Source organism: Drosophila innubila (assembly GCF_004354385.1).
Source record: "Drosophila innubila isolate TH190305 chromosome 3R unlocalized genomic scaffold, UK_Dinn_1.0 2_E_3R, whole genome shotgun sequence".
In the NCBI taxonomy this organism is placed as follows: Eukaryota; Metazoa; Arthropoda; class Insecta; order Diptera; family Drosophilidae; genus Drosophila; species Drosophila innubila.
Genome location: NW_022995380.1, coordinates 22,832,341 through 22,848,542, shown reverse-complemented (window position 1 = coordinate 22,848,542; position 16,202 = coordinate 22,832,341). Strand labels below are relative to the sequence as shown.

At 35.9% G+C, this 16,202-nt stretch overlaps 1 protein-coding gene across 1 annotated transcript; it reads left to right on the top strand.

The window, feature by feature from the left end:
* The first annotated feature begins 10,914 nt into the window (after nt 1-10,914).
* Nucleotides 10,915-15,700, top strand: LOC117792311 (farnesol dehydrogenase). The gene is made up of 5 exons (XM_034632384.1): nt 10,915-11,156; nt 11,217-11,382; nt 11,446-11,572; nt 15,111-15,246; nt 15,377-15,700. Exons 1-5 carry the CDS (start codon nt 11,019-11,021, stop codon nt 15,551-15,553), a joined length of 744 nt encoding a protein of 247 aa, XP_034488275.1. The 5' UTR covers nt 10,915-11,018; the 3' UTR covers nt 15,554-15,700.
* The last annotated feature ends 502 nt before the right edge of the window (nt 15,701-16,202 follow it).

Sequence of the window (16,202 nt, the reverse complement as noted above, 5' to 3'; positions counted from 1 at the left end):
GTTTGTATATATTGTATATATTGTTGTTGTTGTTGTCGCTGAATTGGCATCGATGTCGATTGTAGCTGCTGTTGTTGTTGCTGTTGCTGCTGCACGTTGACGCCATTGAACCCTGGCAATATTTGAGGTTGTTGACTTGTCGGTCGCGCAGCCTGCGAGTTTTCATAAACAAAAAAGTGTTGCTGTTGTGGTTGCTGCTGCCTGTGTGAATATTGTTGTTGTTGCTGCTGCTCCTGCTGCTGAGATTGCTGCCAATTTGGCACAGTTTGGCTTAACAATTGCTGCAACAATGGCTCCAGCGATTCGCCTACCATGATTTCATGTAACTGAGCCGGCTTTAGAATTTGAACAGTCACATGATTTGGCAGTTGAGTGGCGCCACCGCCTCTAATTCCACCGCCATCTCCCAGTATATAGGTTGTGTAAACCACGCTGAAAGTACACATAAGCAAATGGCAGTTCAATAATAGATTGACCTCGTTTTATTTTTTTGCTAAGCCTATTGACGACCTACTTTGTCCTCGTCATCGTTGCCGGCTGTTCAAACACTTGCCCCTCAACGCGACTCAGGAATAGCACAGTTAGCACAAATGTTGGCCAATTGAAAGACATACGGACTGTGGCACAACCTTCTACTTTCAACCAAAAATATTAACTAAAATCTATTTATTAAAGTTAAAGCCAGCTGAGGCCAACACGCTTCTCTCTCCATTTTTTGGTAGAAAAAAACTTGTCGATGTCGATTAATTAATTTGGTTTTCTTTTTTTTTTGCATTTAGTTAACCAATTTTTTTGTTTACCATGAGTTTGGAATTAATTTGTATAAATTAATACCTTATAGAATTATTGTAGATAATTATAGAAATTAATGTGTGTGTGTGTGTGTGTGTGTGAGTGTGTGTGTGTGTACTCATAAATATGCAAATAATAAAAGTTATTAAGTGTGAACAATTTAATTTGCATATTTTTTGTGCTGTGAGAAACCTGATTAAAGTTACGTAGCTTATATTGCTTATTAGTATTTAATGAAAATAAATATATCTATATTTAAATGTAACCTATTGTTGATGACAATTTAATGTACATTATTTGAAAAGCTTGCGCTTTTAGTCCGACTTGAAAATATTAAAATTTAATTTATTTGCTTACAAAAATGATACCAACGACTGGATACCCTCGGAAATAAATATGTTTACTGTTTCTATTTTCCTTTATTAAAAAAAAAAAAACTAAGTTTCTTATTAAAGAAAATTCTGGTGTAGTAAATAATCTTAATTAATTTTACATTTAAATATGACTAATTTACCATTTTTATCTTTTTACTTTACTATATTTATTCGTAGTCTAAAATATATTATTGTAAAAAAGTATAAAATTAAATTGTTTTATATTGTTATTTTTATTATATTATTTTTTTTTCGACTTAAGCTTTTTTTACGAAAGTGGCTCAAAATGTTGCTCAAAAACCCGAACTAAATCGGTTAAAATACAAAGCCAACAAAATAGCTTGATGGTCTATAAGTTATATTGCCCCATCAGCAGCTATTCTCTTTACAGGGTATACTCACAATGCTTCAATTCAATGCCTGTCAAACTGTCAATTAAACTTCAGCGATAATAATTGTACTTAAGCCGTAACTGAGTCATATCAGCAACTGGTCATCGACCGTTTGCCAGTCCGTCTGCCAAAGGGCAATCGTTGACGGGCATCTTTCACACTTCACACACACACACACAGTCCTGTGTATATATGTATGTTTTTCCATTAAATAACATGCGATCTAGGGCTGCTAAAAACCCTCAACCTCATCCATATGCCAGTTCAGCCGCCAGAGTCATGAAATTTAGTGTTGGCGGCATAATTAGACCATCAATTGCGGAAAACTCATGACAGTCATGAATGGGCTATATATGTGTGTGTATGAGGGGTTAAACCACAGAGTTACAGTCCCCAACACATACGAATAAAGTAATATGGCCCAAAAGCATAAACTCATCAGCGTCGGAAATGTTGACAACAAGAACGAAGCTGGCCAAAAACTAAAAGCCAAAGCTAAAATGAGTCTGTTGACGATGGCCGTCGCTTTTGGCCGACTGTTGCTTACAGCAATGTGTTGTAGTTGGGAGAACAACAGCAACAACAACTACAAACACACGCCATTTTGAAAAGCAAAATGCAAAGCACAAATGCTACTTTTGTCGCTCATAAATATTCACTTGAATATATTTTTGGGCCACGTTGCTGTTGCTGGCTGTTGCTGATGTTGTTGTTTGTTGGCTGGTTGTTTGCTTTCATTTTCAGTTTTGGGCTAAAGGCGCAAAAGTGTGAAAATGTCGAGCATTTTTATGACTCTTATTTTTTTTTTGTTTTTGGTCCAGCGGACTGTGAAAGTTAAGCACATAAATAACAGGGGAATATGTATTGCGCTGGGTGGGAAATTAAAAGCACATTGCCCGAAAACCGAACCGAACCGAACCAAAACCGAAACACTTGGAATAACGCAACCACTGGGCAACAGTCGTCGTATGTGAAGTGCTCTTTTTAGTTAAATTACACGCTCTAATCCACAAGTTTTTCAAGTGGGCCCAACCAAAAACCAACAGCAAGTAGTAAAAATAAAAGGCGACATATCGCAAAGGCGCCATTAAACACAAGCTCCCCAGACAGAACCAAAGAGCTAAGCTCAAAAACACAGCAACCACACAGAGAGACAAATACACACACACACACAAAGAGACAGAGACTGAGAGAAAAACAGCGACAGCCTAAAAGTATGCAAGGCATAATTCATGCTGATGGAATTGTATGCATATGGCAAAAGAAGAATGAGAGAGGAGAATGGGAAATGGGAGCTAGAAGTGGAAAGTGGAAAGTGGGGGCGTCTGCCCTCAACGGCTGAAAATCATATGCATCACGTGATTAAACGCGTCATGCATGAAAATGTAAAATATTTTCCTTGAGAGTGAGAGGAAGAGCGAGTGCAGCACACGGAGACAACGACTGGCGGGAGAGTAGAAAAACAAAAAACAAAGAAATAAAATAGAAAATAAAAAATATTAGACATCGCACGTCATGTTTACTTGACTTGACTGGCAAAGCCCGGCCAAAATAACAAAAATAACAAATATAAAAGAAGCCAAAACGAAAAAAAAAAAAGAAAACAGCTCGTGACCGGCAAAATGGGGAGCTAACAAAACGCCTCGGTTACAAATTTTCCACAATTTTTTCTCATTTAAATGGAGAAACTGTGCGCTGCTGCCACTGACTGAGATGAATCTGGGCAGCACGTGCTGTGTTGCTGCCAGCCATGGCTTGAACTTGGCCAACAAGGGGTACGTTACGTCTCGAACAAACAGAAGACGTACAAGTGGCAGAAGTGGCAGAAGTGGCAGAAGCTGAAGGCATCAAACAATGCCAGTGCAATTTGTGGCTTAAATGCAAGTAAATACTATTATAAATACTACTAAGCATGCAGCTACGCATAAATGGAAAAATATGTATGTGCACTTGCTTGATTTGACGCGTTGAAGGTCAGCGAGGACAAATTTTAACTGCTGACAAACAATTTATTAAACTATGTTGTGTTAAAATTTCAGTTCTTTAAATTTTATTTAATTTACAATAAACTCTAAGTATAAGAATTATTTTATTAATAATAATATTATATTATATAAACATCATTTGGCGTTAAAAATATAGTTTAATTGATTTTGTCATATGCAGAAATTACTTTCAGTTTACATTTAACTGGACTCTAAGTTTAATATGCGAACTATGTGATTTATAGAAATCTTGAGTAGTAAATAACACTCCAACCGAAGCTAATGCTTTAAATTTATAGTTTAATACTTTAAGACTTCAGCTTAAAATTTAAAATGTTATGAAACTTTAAAATTTATATGCTAAAATTTTAATTTGTACATTAAGTTTAATTTTGTGACTGAATTAATTTGGTGTCGAACTCAGTTGACTTTAAACAAATAATTTGAGAGAATCGCTTAACAAAAAGACTTAAACGGGACTTTATTAGGTCAGCCAAATCGTGTTTAACTTAAGTTAAGACCACTTTAAGTGCAAATACAGAGATTGCACTTAGTGTCAATCCTTCTTATAATTATGCAATATTTAAGTGGACTTGTTTTCAATTAATTTTAAATGAGCCTAAAAGTGTGCTTTACAAATTTGTAAATTCTCTTACATTTGCTTTGATTATTATTGTTATTATTTTGTGTCTGCCATTTCAATTTCAACTGTCTTCAGGGATTAAATAATGCAATGGAACTAAGCTTTTCCATTTAAAACGGAGTTAGCTGCAATCTCTGTTGAATATAAATGCAACTTTAATACGCATACGCCACATTAGCCAGCAGAAACCTCATTTTGTCGCAGCGCTTCCTTCCCGACAGATGTACATACATATATATATATATATATATATAAGTGTGTGTGTGCGTGTGTTGGCAAAGCCAAGAAAAAAACTTTGCACATACTTTGTGAAGCTGCAGTGCAAATTTATTATTGCAACTTGTATATATCATTCAACGGGGAGCACACTGAAATTATGTCAGGCAAAGAAGCTAAAAGTTTAAGTTTAACTACTTTTCTACGAGTTTTTCGCAATGCTGCAGAGCATAAGAAAAAACACACATAAACCTCCACAGAGAGAGAGAGAGAGATAACATGGGAACTTTCTTCATTAGTTTAGTTGATTTAGTTGATTAGTTTAGTTGATTATTTTCTAGTTTATTTTCTGCTCTTTTTTTCCCTTTTTCATTTTGTACCCCAGAAGCCTACGAAATGTGACAAATTTTAGTTGCTCTGACTTGTTTTTTTTTTGTTTCTTTTTTTGTCTGTATGCTAAATGCTGTTGGCCACGCTCGGCAACTGACACAGTTTTCGCTGCATTTTTTAGCATACTTCTGGGCGCAGTGCAGCTAAAGCCAAATTATTGTGGACACGTGCGAGCTTAGGATTGCAGAGAGAGAAAGACAGAGACTGGACAAAAAAAAAGAGTTGAGAAAATAGATGATGCAGCTTAAGTTAAATGTGACTAGCTTAATGTTGTCTACTTGAAGGCGCTTCATTAGCAAGTGCCATTGAAATTAAGCATTGCATACTTTTCGGCTTACTGTTTGTTGTCCAAAGTCAGCTGCTGAGCTAACAAAAGTAACGAATAAATAACAAAAACCAGTAAGAAAAGCACATTGCAGAGTGGTATCCCAGTAAAATGCCCTGTATTTGATAAAATTGCCAAGGATTTCGTTTAAAGAAAGCGACAAAGTTTAAAGAGAAACACGAAAAAGCACGTAAGGTCAGAGGAAAAGGGTATTGATAGAATAGAAAAATGCCCTGCAGAAAGTACTGGACAAAAAAATCATTTGCTGTGTGTGGTTGTAATTAAAGCAGAAACAAACTTTTTTAAATAACGGAAAGAGCTCGATGAGCCAAGTGAATTTTAGAATAGAATTTATGGAGTATCTCATATAAAATATTGAAACTCATTATCTGTAACTCTGATGTATCCTAATCACATAGTAAAATACAAATTTACAATGACTTTAATGAAGTAGTATCAAAATGCATGGCTTCGATTAAACACAGGATATTTTAAGGCAGTTTAAAGATATCTCAATATCTTTGTTATACTCTCTCTCTCTCTGCCTCTCTCAACTTTTATTTGATATACCCTTCCTAGACATTATCCAACTACAGAGTATCACAACAAAGAGTCAAACTTTACTACAGCAAATCAGCGAAAGCGCCAACAAACTATTAAAAACTTTACAACAAGAGAAAAACTTTCAGACAGACTAACATTTGGACATGGACTTGGACTCAGAGTCGGATTTGGACTTGGATTTAGATTTGGCTGCTCCTTTTCCTTCCTCTGCTTGAGCATCCATATCTGACGAAAGCCAAAAAGGAAAAGTTTTTCGTTGGGTTGCTACTGTTGCCACTGTTGCTGATGTTGCAACTGGACGCCAGTAGATATAGCACACAATGTTTGTGCTGATTGCACAGTGCAGCAAATAGCTTTTGATTTCACAAATCAAAAGTTTCTTGTGCGGCGCGCACGTGATTTATGCCTGCAGTCTCAGAATCCTGGCCAGGATCGATGGCGACATGCCCGAGTGCGACGAGCAATAAAAACTGGCCAAGACCAAAGAACAACGCAACAATACAACCTCGGCTCAAGTACTTAATTGCCAAAATGCAACTTGCAAGTAACACAACAAAAAACAAGCAACACAAAACTCAAAACTTTTCGCGCATTTTCTCTAATGAAAATAATATGGCATACTTTATGGAGAACTCCAGGTGTTGCATATCTCACTCGCTGCGTCTTCTGGCCATAAATAACAGACAATAATAGCCAAGCTAATAAAGTGTTGCACTAACCTTAAGTTCAGCTTGCCACACAGCACTTTAGCAGCAACAATAGCAACGCGAAGTACAGCTAAAAACATTGTTATTTTCCGGATTTAGCAGGTGAATGTGAAGTTGGCCAAAAATCTAGGCTAATTAGTTGCACTTAAGCGGGGCTTATGCGCCACTTAATGGCGCCCAACGTGTGTGTGCTTTGCCACATATACGAATATAGTTTTTTGTTTTGTTTCTTCCTGCCACAAATGGCTAGCATACTTTCGGGCGTCAGTGTGTGCGCCTTAAATATATGTAATTGCATTTGTTGTTAGCATTATCATTGTTGTTGTTGTTATGCAGCACATTCCACAACAAGCAACAAATGTTGAAAGCATTTTTTTTTCGGACGCGCAGGCGAGAAGGGGGCGTGGCACAAATTGTCAGCCGACCGCAAAACATGCAAACAATAAAGTAACTTTGTTGCTGTTCTGCTTGTTGTTGTTTAAGCACACACACACGCACACACACACACACACCTACACGCACTCTTCTGCTTGACACGCCTCTGCTTTTGTCTCTGCCCCTGTTTCTGTGTCTGCCCCATCGCCTGTCACCTCATTGAAGCGTAAATGAGACATTTGCGACGCTTGTTTAATTAAAATAAATTTTAATTTAATCAAAAAGTTGCTTCCCCTCAACAAGAACAGGCAAAGCAACAACAACAACAACAATAACCACTAACACCGGCTGGCATTTAACATTAAAATTGTTGGCATAGTTTTCGGTTTTAGCTCCACTGTAAATGGAGTCCTTGCCACTTCAGCTGACAGACAATTTCTATATGCATATACTTATTTTGTGGCATGCGTGTGCCTTTCCTAATTGTTTAATAGCTGTTCTTTGTTCAGGTGTATAGCTGTCAATGTGGGCGTGGCAATTAATCTAGCTTGTGCAGCGAACATTTGATTAATTGTTATTTCAAAATATTTTTTTTAACACGTTGGCATTACATAATGTGATGAATGTTGACATAATGATATTACAGTTGAGGTTACTAGAATTGCGGCTGCGTATAATTTAAATTAAATAAAAATTATATTTTTAAAATTATTCCATTATTTTTGAACATGACTTAAATTTTAGACTCTGGATTTTTATCAGACCTAGAACTAGAATTTCCTTCATTCAATTTTAACACCCATAATTCTGAGAAAATATTTACTTTTAAAGCAAAGTCTACTGCAACGACTATTTTTAATAGAAGAAGTTTTGTTATAAATTCTTAATCTATTAATAGAGCCACCATTAAATACTAAACTAAAGTTTTAGTCAATATTCTCAATTATATGGCAGACAAGTATCACATGCCATTTCAGTAGTTGATATCCTTTATTTGTCTACAGCTCAAATGCAATTAGCACACAATGTGAATGTGTTTGTGTGTGTGTGTGTGTGTGTGTGTGTGTGTGTGCTCAGTGTGAATGTAGCAATTCAATTAAATTGCTTGCTTAAAAGAAAAGTTTGTAATTTAATTTGGCCTCGTTTCGACACACGACGAGCAGTTAGTTTGTGTTTTGTTGTTTCATTGTTTCAATTTATTTGCGACAGTGAACGAACTGAGCGCGGGTTTTTATTAGATTTCGAAAGCGAGAATCTCGCTGGAAACGACAAACGGCAAAGTGAGCAACGTGACGTATGAGTAATATATTTATATACATCGCACTATATGTATATATTTCGCTCTCTCTTTATAAAGCCAAGCAACAGGGCTCAGACCAATTGCCAAACATAAATGCAATTTAAATCCTGTGCCCAACAAATGTTATTACAATTAAAAGAAGAGCAACAGTGGCAACAGCGCCAGTTGCAACTGCAACAACAGCGACGCCGATGAGCAGCAAAAAAAAAAAAAGGGGGTGCTTCGAGCCCATGAAAAATACATATTTGAGTTTAACCGAAAAATAAACAAGGCCAACAGCTTGCCCCGGCATGTGGCAACACAATTCTTTTTTTATGTTGCATGCCAACGCGCTGAGCCGAAAAGTATGCAACAATAAATTTCGCCGCGATGCGCGCTTTTGCCATTTATTTGTTTTTGCCGCCCAAAAATAAAAACAAAAACAAAGTACAAGAAAAGCAAATAAATTGTTGCAAAACTAAAAACACTTTGCCTGCCAATTTTCTATCAATTTCCACCAGGCAGTCGGCTCAATGGGTGGGGCAGTGGCAGTGGCAGTGCCAAGGGAAAGTGAATGGCGGAATTCGCAACGCATTGAAAATGTTTGCAATTGTGCTTTTGTGTTGCTTAAATGGCTGCCACTTTGGTGGGCTGTACAACGTGGCAACTGTGTGGTGCAACTCTGTGGTGCATTGGTGTTGTTTTGCCACTTAGTGTAAGTCACAAACTGATATAGATTTGGCTTAGCGATAGACCCCATTTAGTTAAATAAATTGCATAAGCAAAGCTGCTGTTATTACGAGTTCTGTAGCATATTCGTAACAGAATGTTAGCTAACAGCATGAAACAACTGTACTAATAAAATGTTGAGCTTTTTTAAATCATTCAAATTTAAAATAAGCTTATATAAATTTAAATAATAATTAAAATATATTTTAGTACTTCTTAATACCATGTTATATTAAGCGTAATAATTTAGTAACAGTTATGAAAACAAAGTCAACTAATGAACTACTGATTTATTTGCTTTAAATTTACATAAAAAAACTTATTTAAATTGTAATATTAAATCATAAGTATTAGCTGATTGGCATTTGAATTCGAAGAAAATCCATCCTTCGTAATTATCGAAATGAAAACTTATGATTATTAATGATAAATCTTTCTTAAAAATTATTGTCAGCTCACAAACTGTTAGATGCAACTGTACTACAGCCTGGACAGCACTTTTATAAAGCACCACAGCCTATAACACCCGACATCTCATGTACATACATTCTCGCACCCAGACAGAAAGATAGAAAGTACCACTTGTCTCAGAACTGTCATTGCATTGAGGTACACCACCTGCATTTTATTGCTGTCATCTGCAACACTGCACTCCGAAATCCCGAATCTGTGCAGTGACAATCCAAGTTGAGTGCATTTTTAGATGCATTTTTGAATTTTGCATTTTGCATTTTACAATTGCCGCTTCAGTTTCTTGCTACACACAATTTATACCCTGTAAAAGAGACAAATAGATATTTAAGATTGTGTTAAAAATACTTTCAAGATATTATGGCAAATTGGGTATTTAAAAATATTTAATTTAATTTCTGAAAGAGGTTTAATATCAAATACATAAAAATTTAAATAATTTGACAAATTTTATGACTAAAAAAAGCTATTTTTACAGAATATCTTCTTGCCGACTACAGCTAATAAAACGAGTTTCGTGCAACATTTTCAGCATGTTGATAAATTTCATTTTTGATTTGCCTGACAGCAGCTCTCCCGTTGCATGCTCCTTCTTTTGTAGGCAACCGGGCGTGGCAAGTTCTGTTTGTTGGCTTTGTTTGTTGTTGCCAGGAAGCCATAAGAATGCAGTAGGCAGCAGCTGAAACCGTAGATGCCTCAGCTACTACTTCCCCTCTGTTGTTGCTGTTGAGTAATAACAAAAATATGATAAGGCTTTAACGCATGAATGAAACCGTTTCGAGATGTTTCAGGCTGATGACACTATCAATTGCTAAAAGAGAGTATAAGCTTGAGTTCACAAAGCTGATAGTTAAACAATTGTCTTAAGTACAGTCTGACTTTTGACATAACTAACTAGCACTGCCCGTTTAACGAGTGTTTACTGTTGACTGTCATAAGCCGCATGGGATTAGTGACAGAATTATAAACGAAAACCGCAAAATGAACTGAGAATTTCAATTTGTATCGAATTTCCACAGACAATTGTGGAGAAAAGCTTCTAAAATATATTGCACTGCTATAAGATACGCTGTAATTACAGATTAAATATAAAAATTATAAAAAATGTTGATATTTGTAGTTAATTAAGTAATTTATCAACATGTAATTGTAAAATTTAAAAAAATATATTTACAGTAAATTTTAAAAAATAACTTTTAATTTATTCATATCAGACAAGGCAAAGAAACGTTCTTCCTATTTTCTGAAGTAACTTACAAAAAAATGTTCTTAAAGTATTTTAATTATATATTTAAATCTATAGTTTATAATTAATATTATAGATTGATAAGCAAGATAGCTTACAGGCAGTAAATACATATTATAATTAAATTTTTTTGGAGGTAGGGTATTTTATTTCAGCAGTTTGTCATATTTTCGACCAGTCAGTTATGCTCGATTCCAATCAATTGTACAGAGTATAAAGTAAGACAAGTACAATGCATTTTTAAGAGACAGGAAGAAGACGCAAAGGGGTATTTAAAGAGCATCACAATGCAGCAGACTTCAATTGAAAATAATTAAATGCAAAAATAATAAAAATAAGAAGCAGCTAAAGTCAATCGAAGCAAGCTCGGCCTTATGAACTGCACTCAATGGACAAAGCCGGCGACTGAGAGCAGAGATTGACTCAGAGAGCGATAGCGAAGAGGCTACAGAATCAGTTGCTTGTAGAACGCGAAGCTGTTGGGTTATCTGGCTGTGGTCTGTCAACTTGTAATCTATCAATCTGTCAGAATGGAGAGCTTCTATTGGCGCAATAAGGTGGCTGTCATCACGGGTGCTTCAGTGGGAATTGGAGCAAGCACAGCAGTTACTTTGGCCAATGCCGGCATGGTTGTGATTGGTCTGGCCAGGCGAATGGAACTCGTCGAGGTGATAAGCTCCTACTCAACTAAAATCCATTGGAATATTATAATTTTAACATCTTCCTAGGCTCTCAATGCCCAAGTCACGGGTGAGGGTAAAATCTTTGGTCGCCAATGTGATCTGAGCGATGATGAGCAGCTGATCAGCAGCTTCAACTGGATACAAGAGCGTTTCCATTGCATCCATGTGCTTATCTGCAATGCTGGCATCTTGAAGGCTAACTTTCTCAGCGGTAAATAAGCCCTGTTAAGAAGTTTTGATCTGCTAAATATTGCTGTCTCCTGAAAATCATTAGAATCTTCTACCAAGGACATCAAGGAACTCTTCGATTTAAATGTGATTGCCACGGCGAGTTGCTTGAGAGAGACCTTAAAGCATATGGCTAAGATCAAGGTTCCTTGCCATATTGTGGTAATTAACAGGTAGGTAAAGTTTTATAGGTTACAGTTTGTTGTCAGGACTTGTGGTTGAGCCTTGAAATCTTCATCATTTTGATCATGATTTGGCCTCTAATTAGTTATAATTTTTAAGCGCAATATTGTTAAAAAATTGTTAAAAAAAAAAGTTTCACTCTGGAACTTTTGATCAGCTCTTATATCATAATTAGTAAAAATCAACACTTTAAATTTGATTCTGAGACGTTTAATTTTATGCAGAAAATCATGGCAAATTGAACAAAAATTTTTACTTGTAAGTCAGAGGTTTCACCAACTTCATACACTCATAACTTTGTCAAAAGTGAACCGATTTTCAAGCGGGATGTCATTTTAAACATGGTTTGGCATCTTAATTCATTTTGCATTTACATTTAAATAATTAAAAAAAAAAAAAATTCTCGGTTTTCATTTCAATGCAAAGGGTCCCCCCTTTGAAATTTGGAAAATTCAAAATTTTAAATCTCAAGTTTTCACTTTTAATCAACTCCTTATATCATAATTAGTATAAATCAACACTTTAAATTTGATTCTGAGTCGTTTTATTTTTTTGTAAAAAATCATGACAAATTGAACAAAAATTTTGACTTGTAAAGTTGCTAAGTCAGAGGTTTGACCAACTTCAGACATTCATAACTTTATCAATACTTAACCGATTTTCAAGAGTAATGTCATTTTGAACATGATTTAGCCTCTATATTCATTATGCATTCTATTTTAAATAATTTCGATAAAAAAATTTTGAACTCTGAATCTAGGTTTTGATTGCAATGCACAGTTTAAATTTGATTCTGATTCATATTACAAAAATGTATGAAATCATGCAATGGCTTCTAAATTCATTCGGCACTAAAATTTACCAAATTTCTGTTACTTAATAGGAATGTCTATTCCAATTTCTTCTTCCGACTTCCCTTTTAGCCTGAATTTTGCCCAAAATCGCCGGAATTGGCTAATCTGCAATAACTCATAGACAACTGTCACTTTTCCTTTATCACCCCTCTTCCGAATTCCCTTTTCGCATTTATTTCACAAAATTTCATTAAATGTTGATATAACTACAATTGAATTGCCTACTGCGAGCAGTTTGTTGGCTAAGTGCAATAATTGAACAAGACAAACGTTCAGAGTACCAATAACTGGCTAAAACCAATAAACTAGAACTACGAATGAGCACAAATTTGCCTTCAAATTGGCTGACTGCATCACAACACAATTAGCACAATTATCGCCCTGCAGAGACAGACAGAGTTTGTTATCATTTTGTAAATGATGTTTGTCCAGCTAAAATAGCAATATTTAGGCTAAGCACTAACACAATGCACTTACGCACACACGCACATACATATATAAATATATATATCTATGTGTATGCCTAATGTATGTATGTATTTGTTTTATATACTTAGCTCTTGTCCCAAAGTTGTCTTGAGTGCCAAACATTTGCTCAAATTATATGTGCTAGCTCCTAATGAAAGTGCAAATACAGTGTTGCAGTGCTGCAATTGATTGGGTATCCGATTTGCCCAGTGTTGGGCAATGTCATGTATATTTTATAAGAATCGTTGGAACAATGCGTGAGACGAAAAACGTTATTTAAATTAAATTAAAAGCCTGGCGACAAACAAACAAACAGCACAATACAAAAGCATTTATTGATATTTAAATGCTGAAATTCATTTATTGTTGTCGCTGTTGTTGTTGCTGTTGTTGTTGTTGTTGTTGCTGCTGCTGCTTTGTGGTTGTTATGTGCATTAAAAGCTTTGCATTTGCATCGAAATGGCCAAAGTGTTTGCGCAAACAGCAGCAAACCAACGTCCGCAACACCAGCAACATCAACAACAACTCAATTATTCAACATAATTAAGTATTTTGCATTAAGCAGCATGCATATAAATGCATTTTGTATCACTGAGTGTGTGTGCGTGTGTGTATTCTGATTTTTATTTCATGAATTTCAATGCGCAACGCATTTAAAATCAAAATGTTGCGCATTAAGCCGCATCGTTTGATTCGCGTTTTGGCTTTAATTTAAAATTGCATTGATTTCATTTTAATGCAATTTACTTGAATGCATGTCCACCCACACACACACACGCACGCACAGAGGCACACACACATTGACCAATTAGTGTTGCACGCGATTAAATACAAATTTAAATAAAAATATCGCGCATACGCAGCGTGTGCTCGCGCTTGGAATAAATATTGTTATTTGACCATGCAATGGCAAACTTCAGCTTATCGTGAAGTTTATATATATAACTATGGGAATTATGGTAAATGAAATTATAGCAAATATTGTAATAATACAAAGTACAATGTTTACGAGAATAAAGGCTTAAAAGTTTACACTTTTACAATCTTTAAAGATAGTTAAGTTGTAGAGAAGGGCTAGAAAATTGGTGTGGAAGAGATGAAAATTAGTATAGAAAGAGGTTAAAAGGAGGTGGTACATTACGGCATCAATTAATTAAAACTAATTCAATTTTTTGTACGATCAAGCTAATTAAATATTTATGAAACATCGACAACTCCACTTAGAGTTTAAAGAGTGGTTTACTACAGTTCAAAATAAATTAATAATAAAAAATTTACATACACTTTCTGTAATAATTAGACATTATCAAATTAAGTTATTTAAAACTGAGGTAAGAGTTCTGTCTGTTTTTTTGTTACTCTATACTTCCCATTTTTTTCTCCATTGACTGACCGTTTGCGATGTTTGCATATGAATTTAAATTGTTGTCCACGAGCTGGCTGCATAATTTGCAGTTTAATGAGCAAAGGAAACTTGCATATTGAATGCCAACTGTAATCAAATACAATTGAGCAAATGCGTATGTACCATGCAACAGAAGCAAGACAAGAGTTTTTACATTAATTAATGAGAAAATTGATGTGATGAGTTTGCCAAGTTAAAATTGGGTGGGGAAATGGGGATCAAAAGGCGGACAGATTCACTGATGCGTTGCTAATGAGCTGTCCGCGGGGGAAAGAATGCCGGAGTTGATAAGGAATACGGAGAAGGGGGAAGAAAAGTATTGTGGCAACGTTTTGGGCATGTCCGTCAATATGCATTTCGCTTAATGTCAGTGCAATAATATTAAGACTTAATTAATTAAAACTGCTAGAGGATGCTGGCATGCTGAAGGTGGCTGCAACGCTGCAACCGCTGTTTGCACTTAATGCCCCCAGTCACTGCCGAATTAAAAGAAGTTTACGCAATGTTTGCATAAAATGCACAACGACATGCTGGCCGAAGTGGATTCGACCCGGCTCGAACCGTCCGTCAGTACCTGCGGAGGCCTATCGCCATTTTTGTTCACACGCAGAAAGCAACGACAGCTGTTGGCCATCATTTCTTTTGTTGTTATTGTTGTTGTTTTAAGTGATTACATTGCGTAGCAACATTGACTTTATTTATTTCCCCAACCCAATCTCCTCCTCCTCCTCTCCCGCTCTCGCTCTCACTCTCACACTCACACTCTCTGACTCGGAGTCTGTCTCTTTTATTTGGCGACAGTGTTCTCGGACATCGCATTCCGGAAGTGCCGGTGCCCTTATTCAGCGTTTATCCGGCCACGAAGCATGCAATTACAGCACTTTGCCAGACGGTCCGCCAGGAAATACATTTTCTCAAATTAAATATTAAATTAACGGTAAGTTAAATGCAGTGCATACATTGCACCCACGTATGGAGTAGGGGTAGGATCAGAGGATGGGGACGTGGCAACCCCGCATATGCCAAACTGCAAACAAAAAGTGACGCGTCTTCTTTCGTCCGTACAGAGCATCTGTCCCGGAATGGTGGACACCGATTTTTTGAATGTTTACTCACAGGCTGTGGATGAATTGCCCAAACTCCAGGCCGTGGATGTGGCCAAGGCAGTGCTCTATGCACTCGACACGCCCGATGGTGTGCAGGTGGAGGACATCATTCTGCAGAAGATGCGAAAAGTTGATTAAAGCCTACGATTTTACATTGAATGCAATTTGCAGCTTAAAATTAGCAATCTATTGCAAACAACATTTGAGCACCTATTTCATATTTAATTTAACAACTTGTATTTAAAATAAATAAACAGCACCATAAATAAATTAAGCATTTAAAAAGAGCGGACATCTAATTATTTTATTTTAAAAACCCGCGCTCTTTTAACAGTGCTGCAAAATACAACACTCTAGCCCAATTGATTCCGATTGTGAACCGCAGCCAGACTAACCTATGGCAACAGTTCGATATGTTATCGACACATCGATATATATCGATATGATATAATGTTAAATAACAGGTCTGTTAGCATTAACGTTTGCGGGGACGCGCGAAAATTTAAGTGTGAGCTCATATTTGGATCCACTTACCAAAAATTAGCAATATTAAGTATATAATGAAGTTAAAGTAAACATTTTAATGAAGTCTTACAGCTTGTCCACCTTTGTAAGATAAGTAACAAAATAAATTTTTTGAAATATCAATAAGTCGAAAAATTCTTCTAAAGTTTTCAAAGTTCTAGCTTTAAAATTAAGAAATTTTAAAAAGATAGGTATTTTTTCAAGCTACTAACTTTGACATGTTACCTAAAGTGGTACGACTTGTCAGATCGGAAAATTTTTG

What these genes read in the sequence shown, in the direction of transcription:
- LOC117792311 (XM_034632384.1), top strand. Translation starts at nt 11,019, where the DNA reads ATGGAGAGCTTCTATTGGCGCAATAAGGTGGCTGTCATCACGGGTGCT. An exon ending in GAAGGCTAACTTTCTCAGCG is followed by an intron (nt 11,383 to 11,445) that starts GTAAATAAGCCC and finishes GAAAATCATTAG; the next exon opens with AATCTTCTACCAAGGACATC. An exon ending in CATATTGTGGTAATTAACAG is followed by an intron (nt 11,573 to 15,110) that starts GTAGGTAAAGTT and finishes ATTTGGCGACAG; the next exon opens with TGTTCTCGGACATCGCATTC.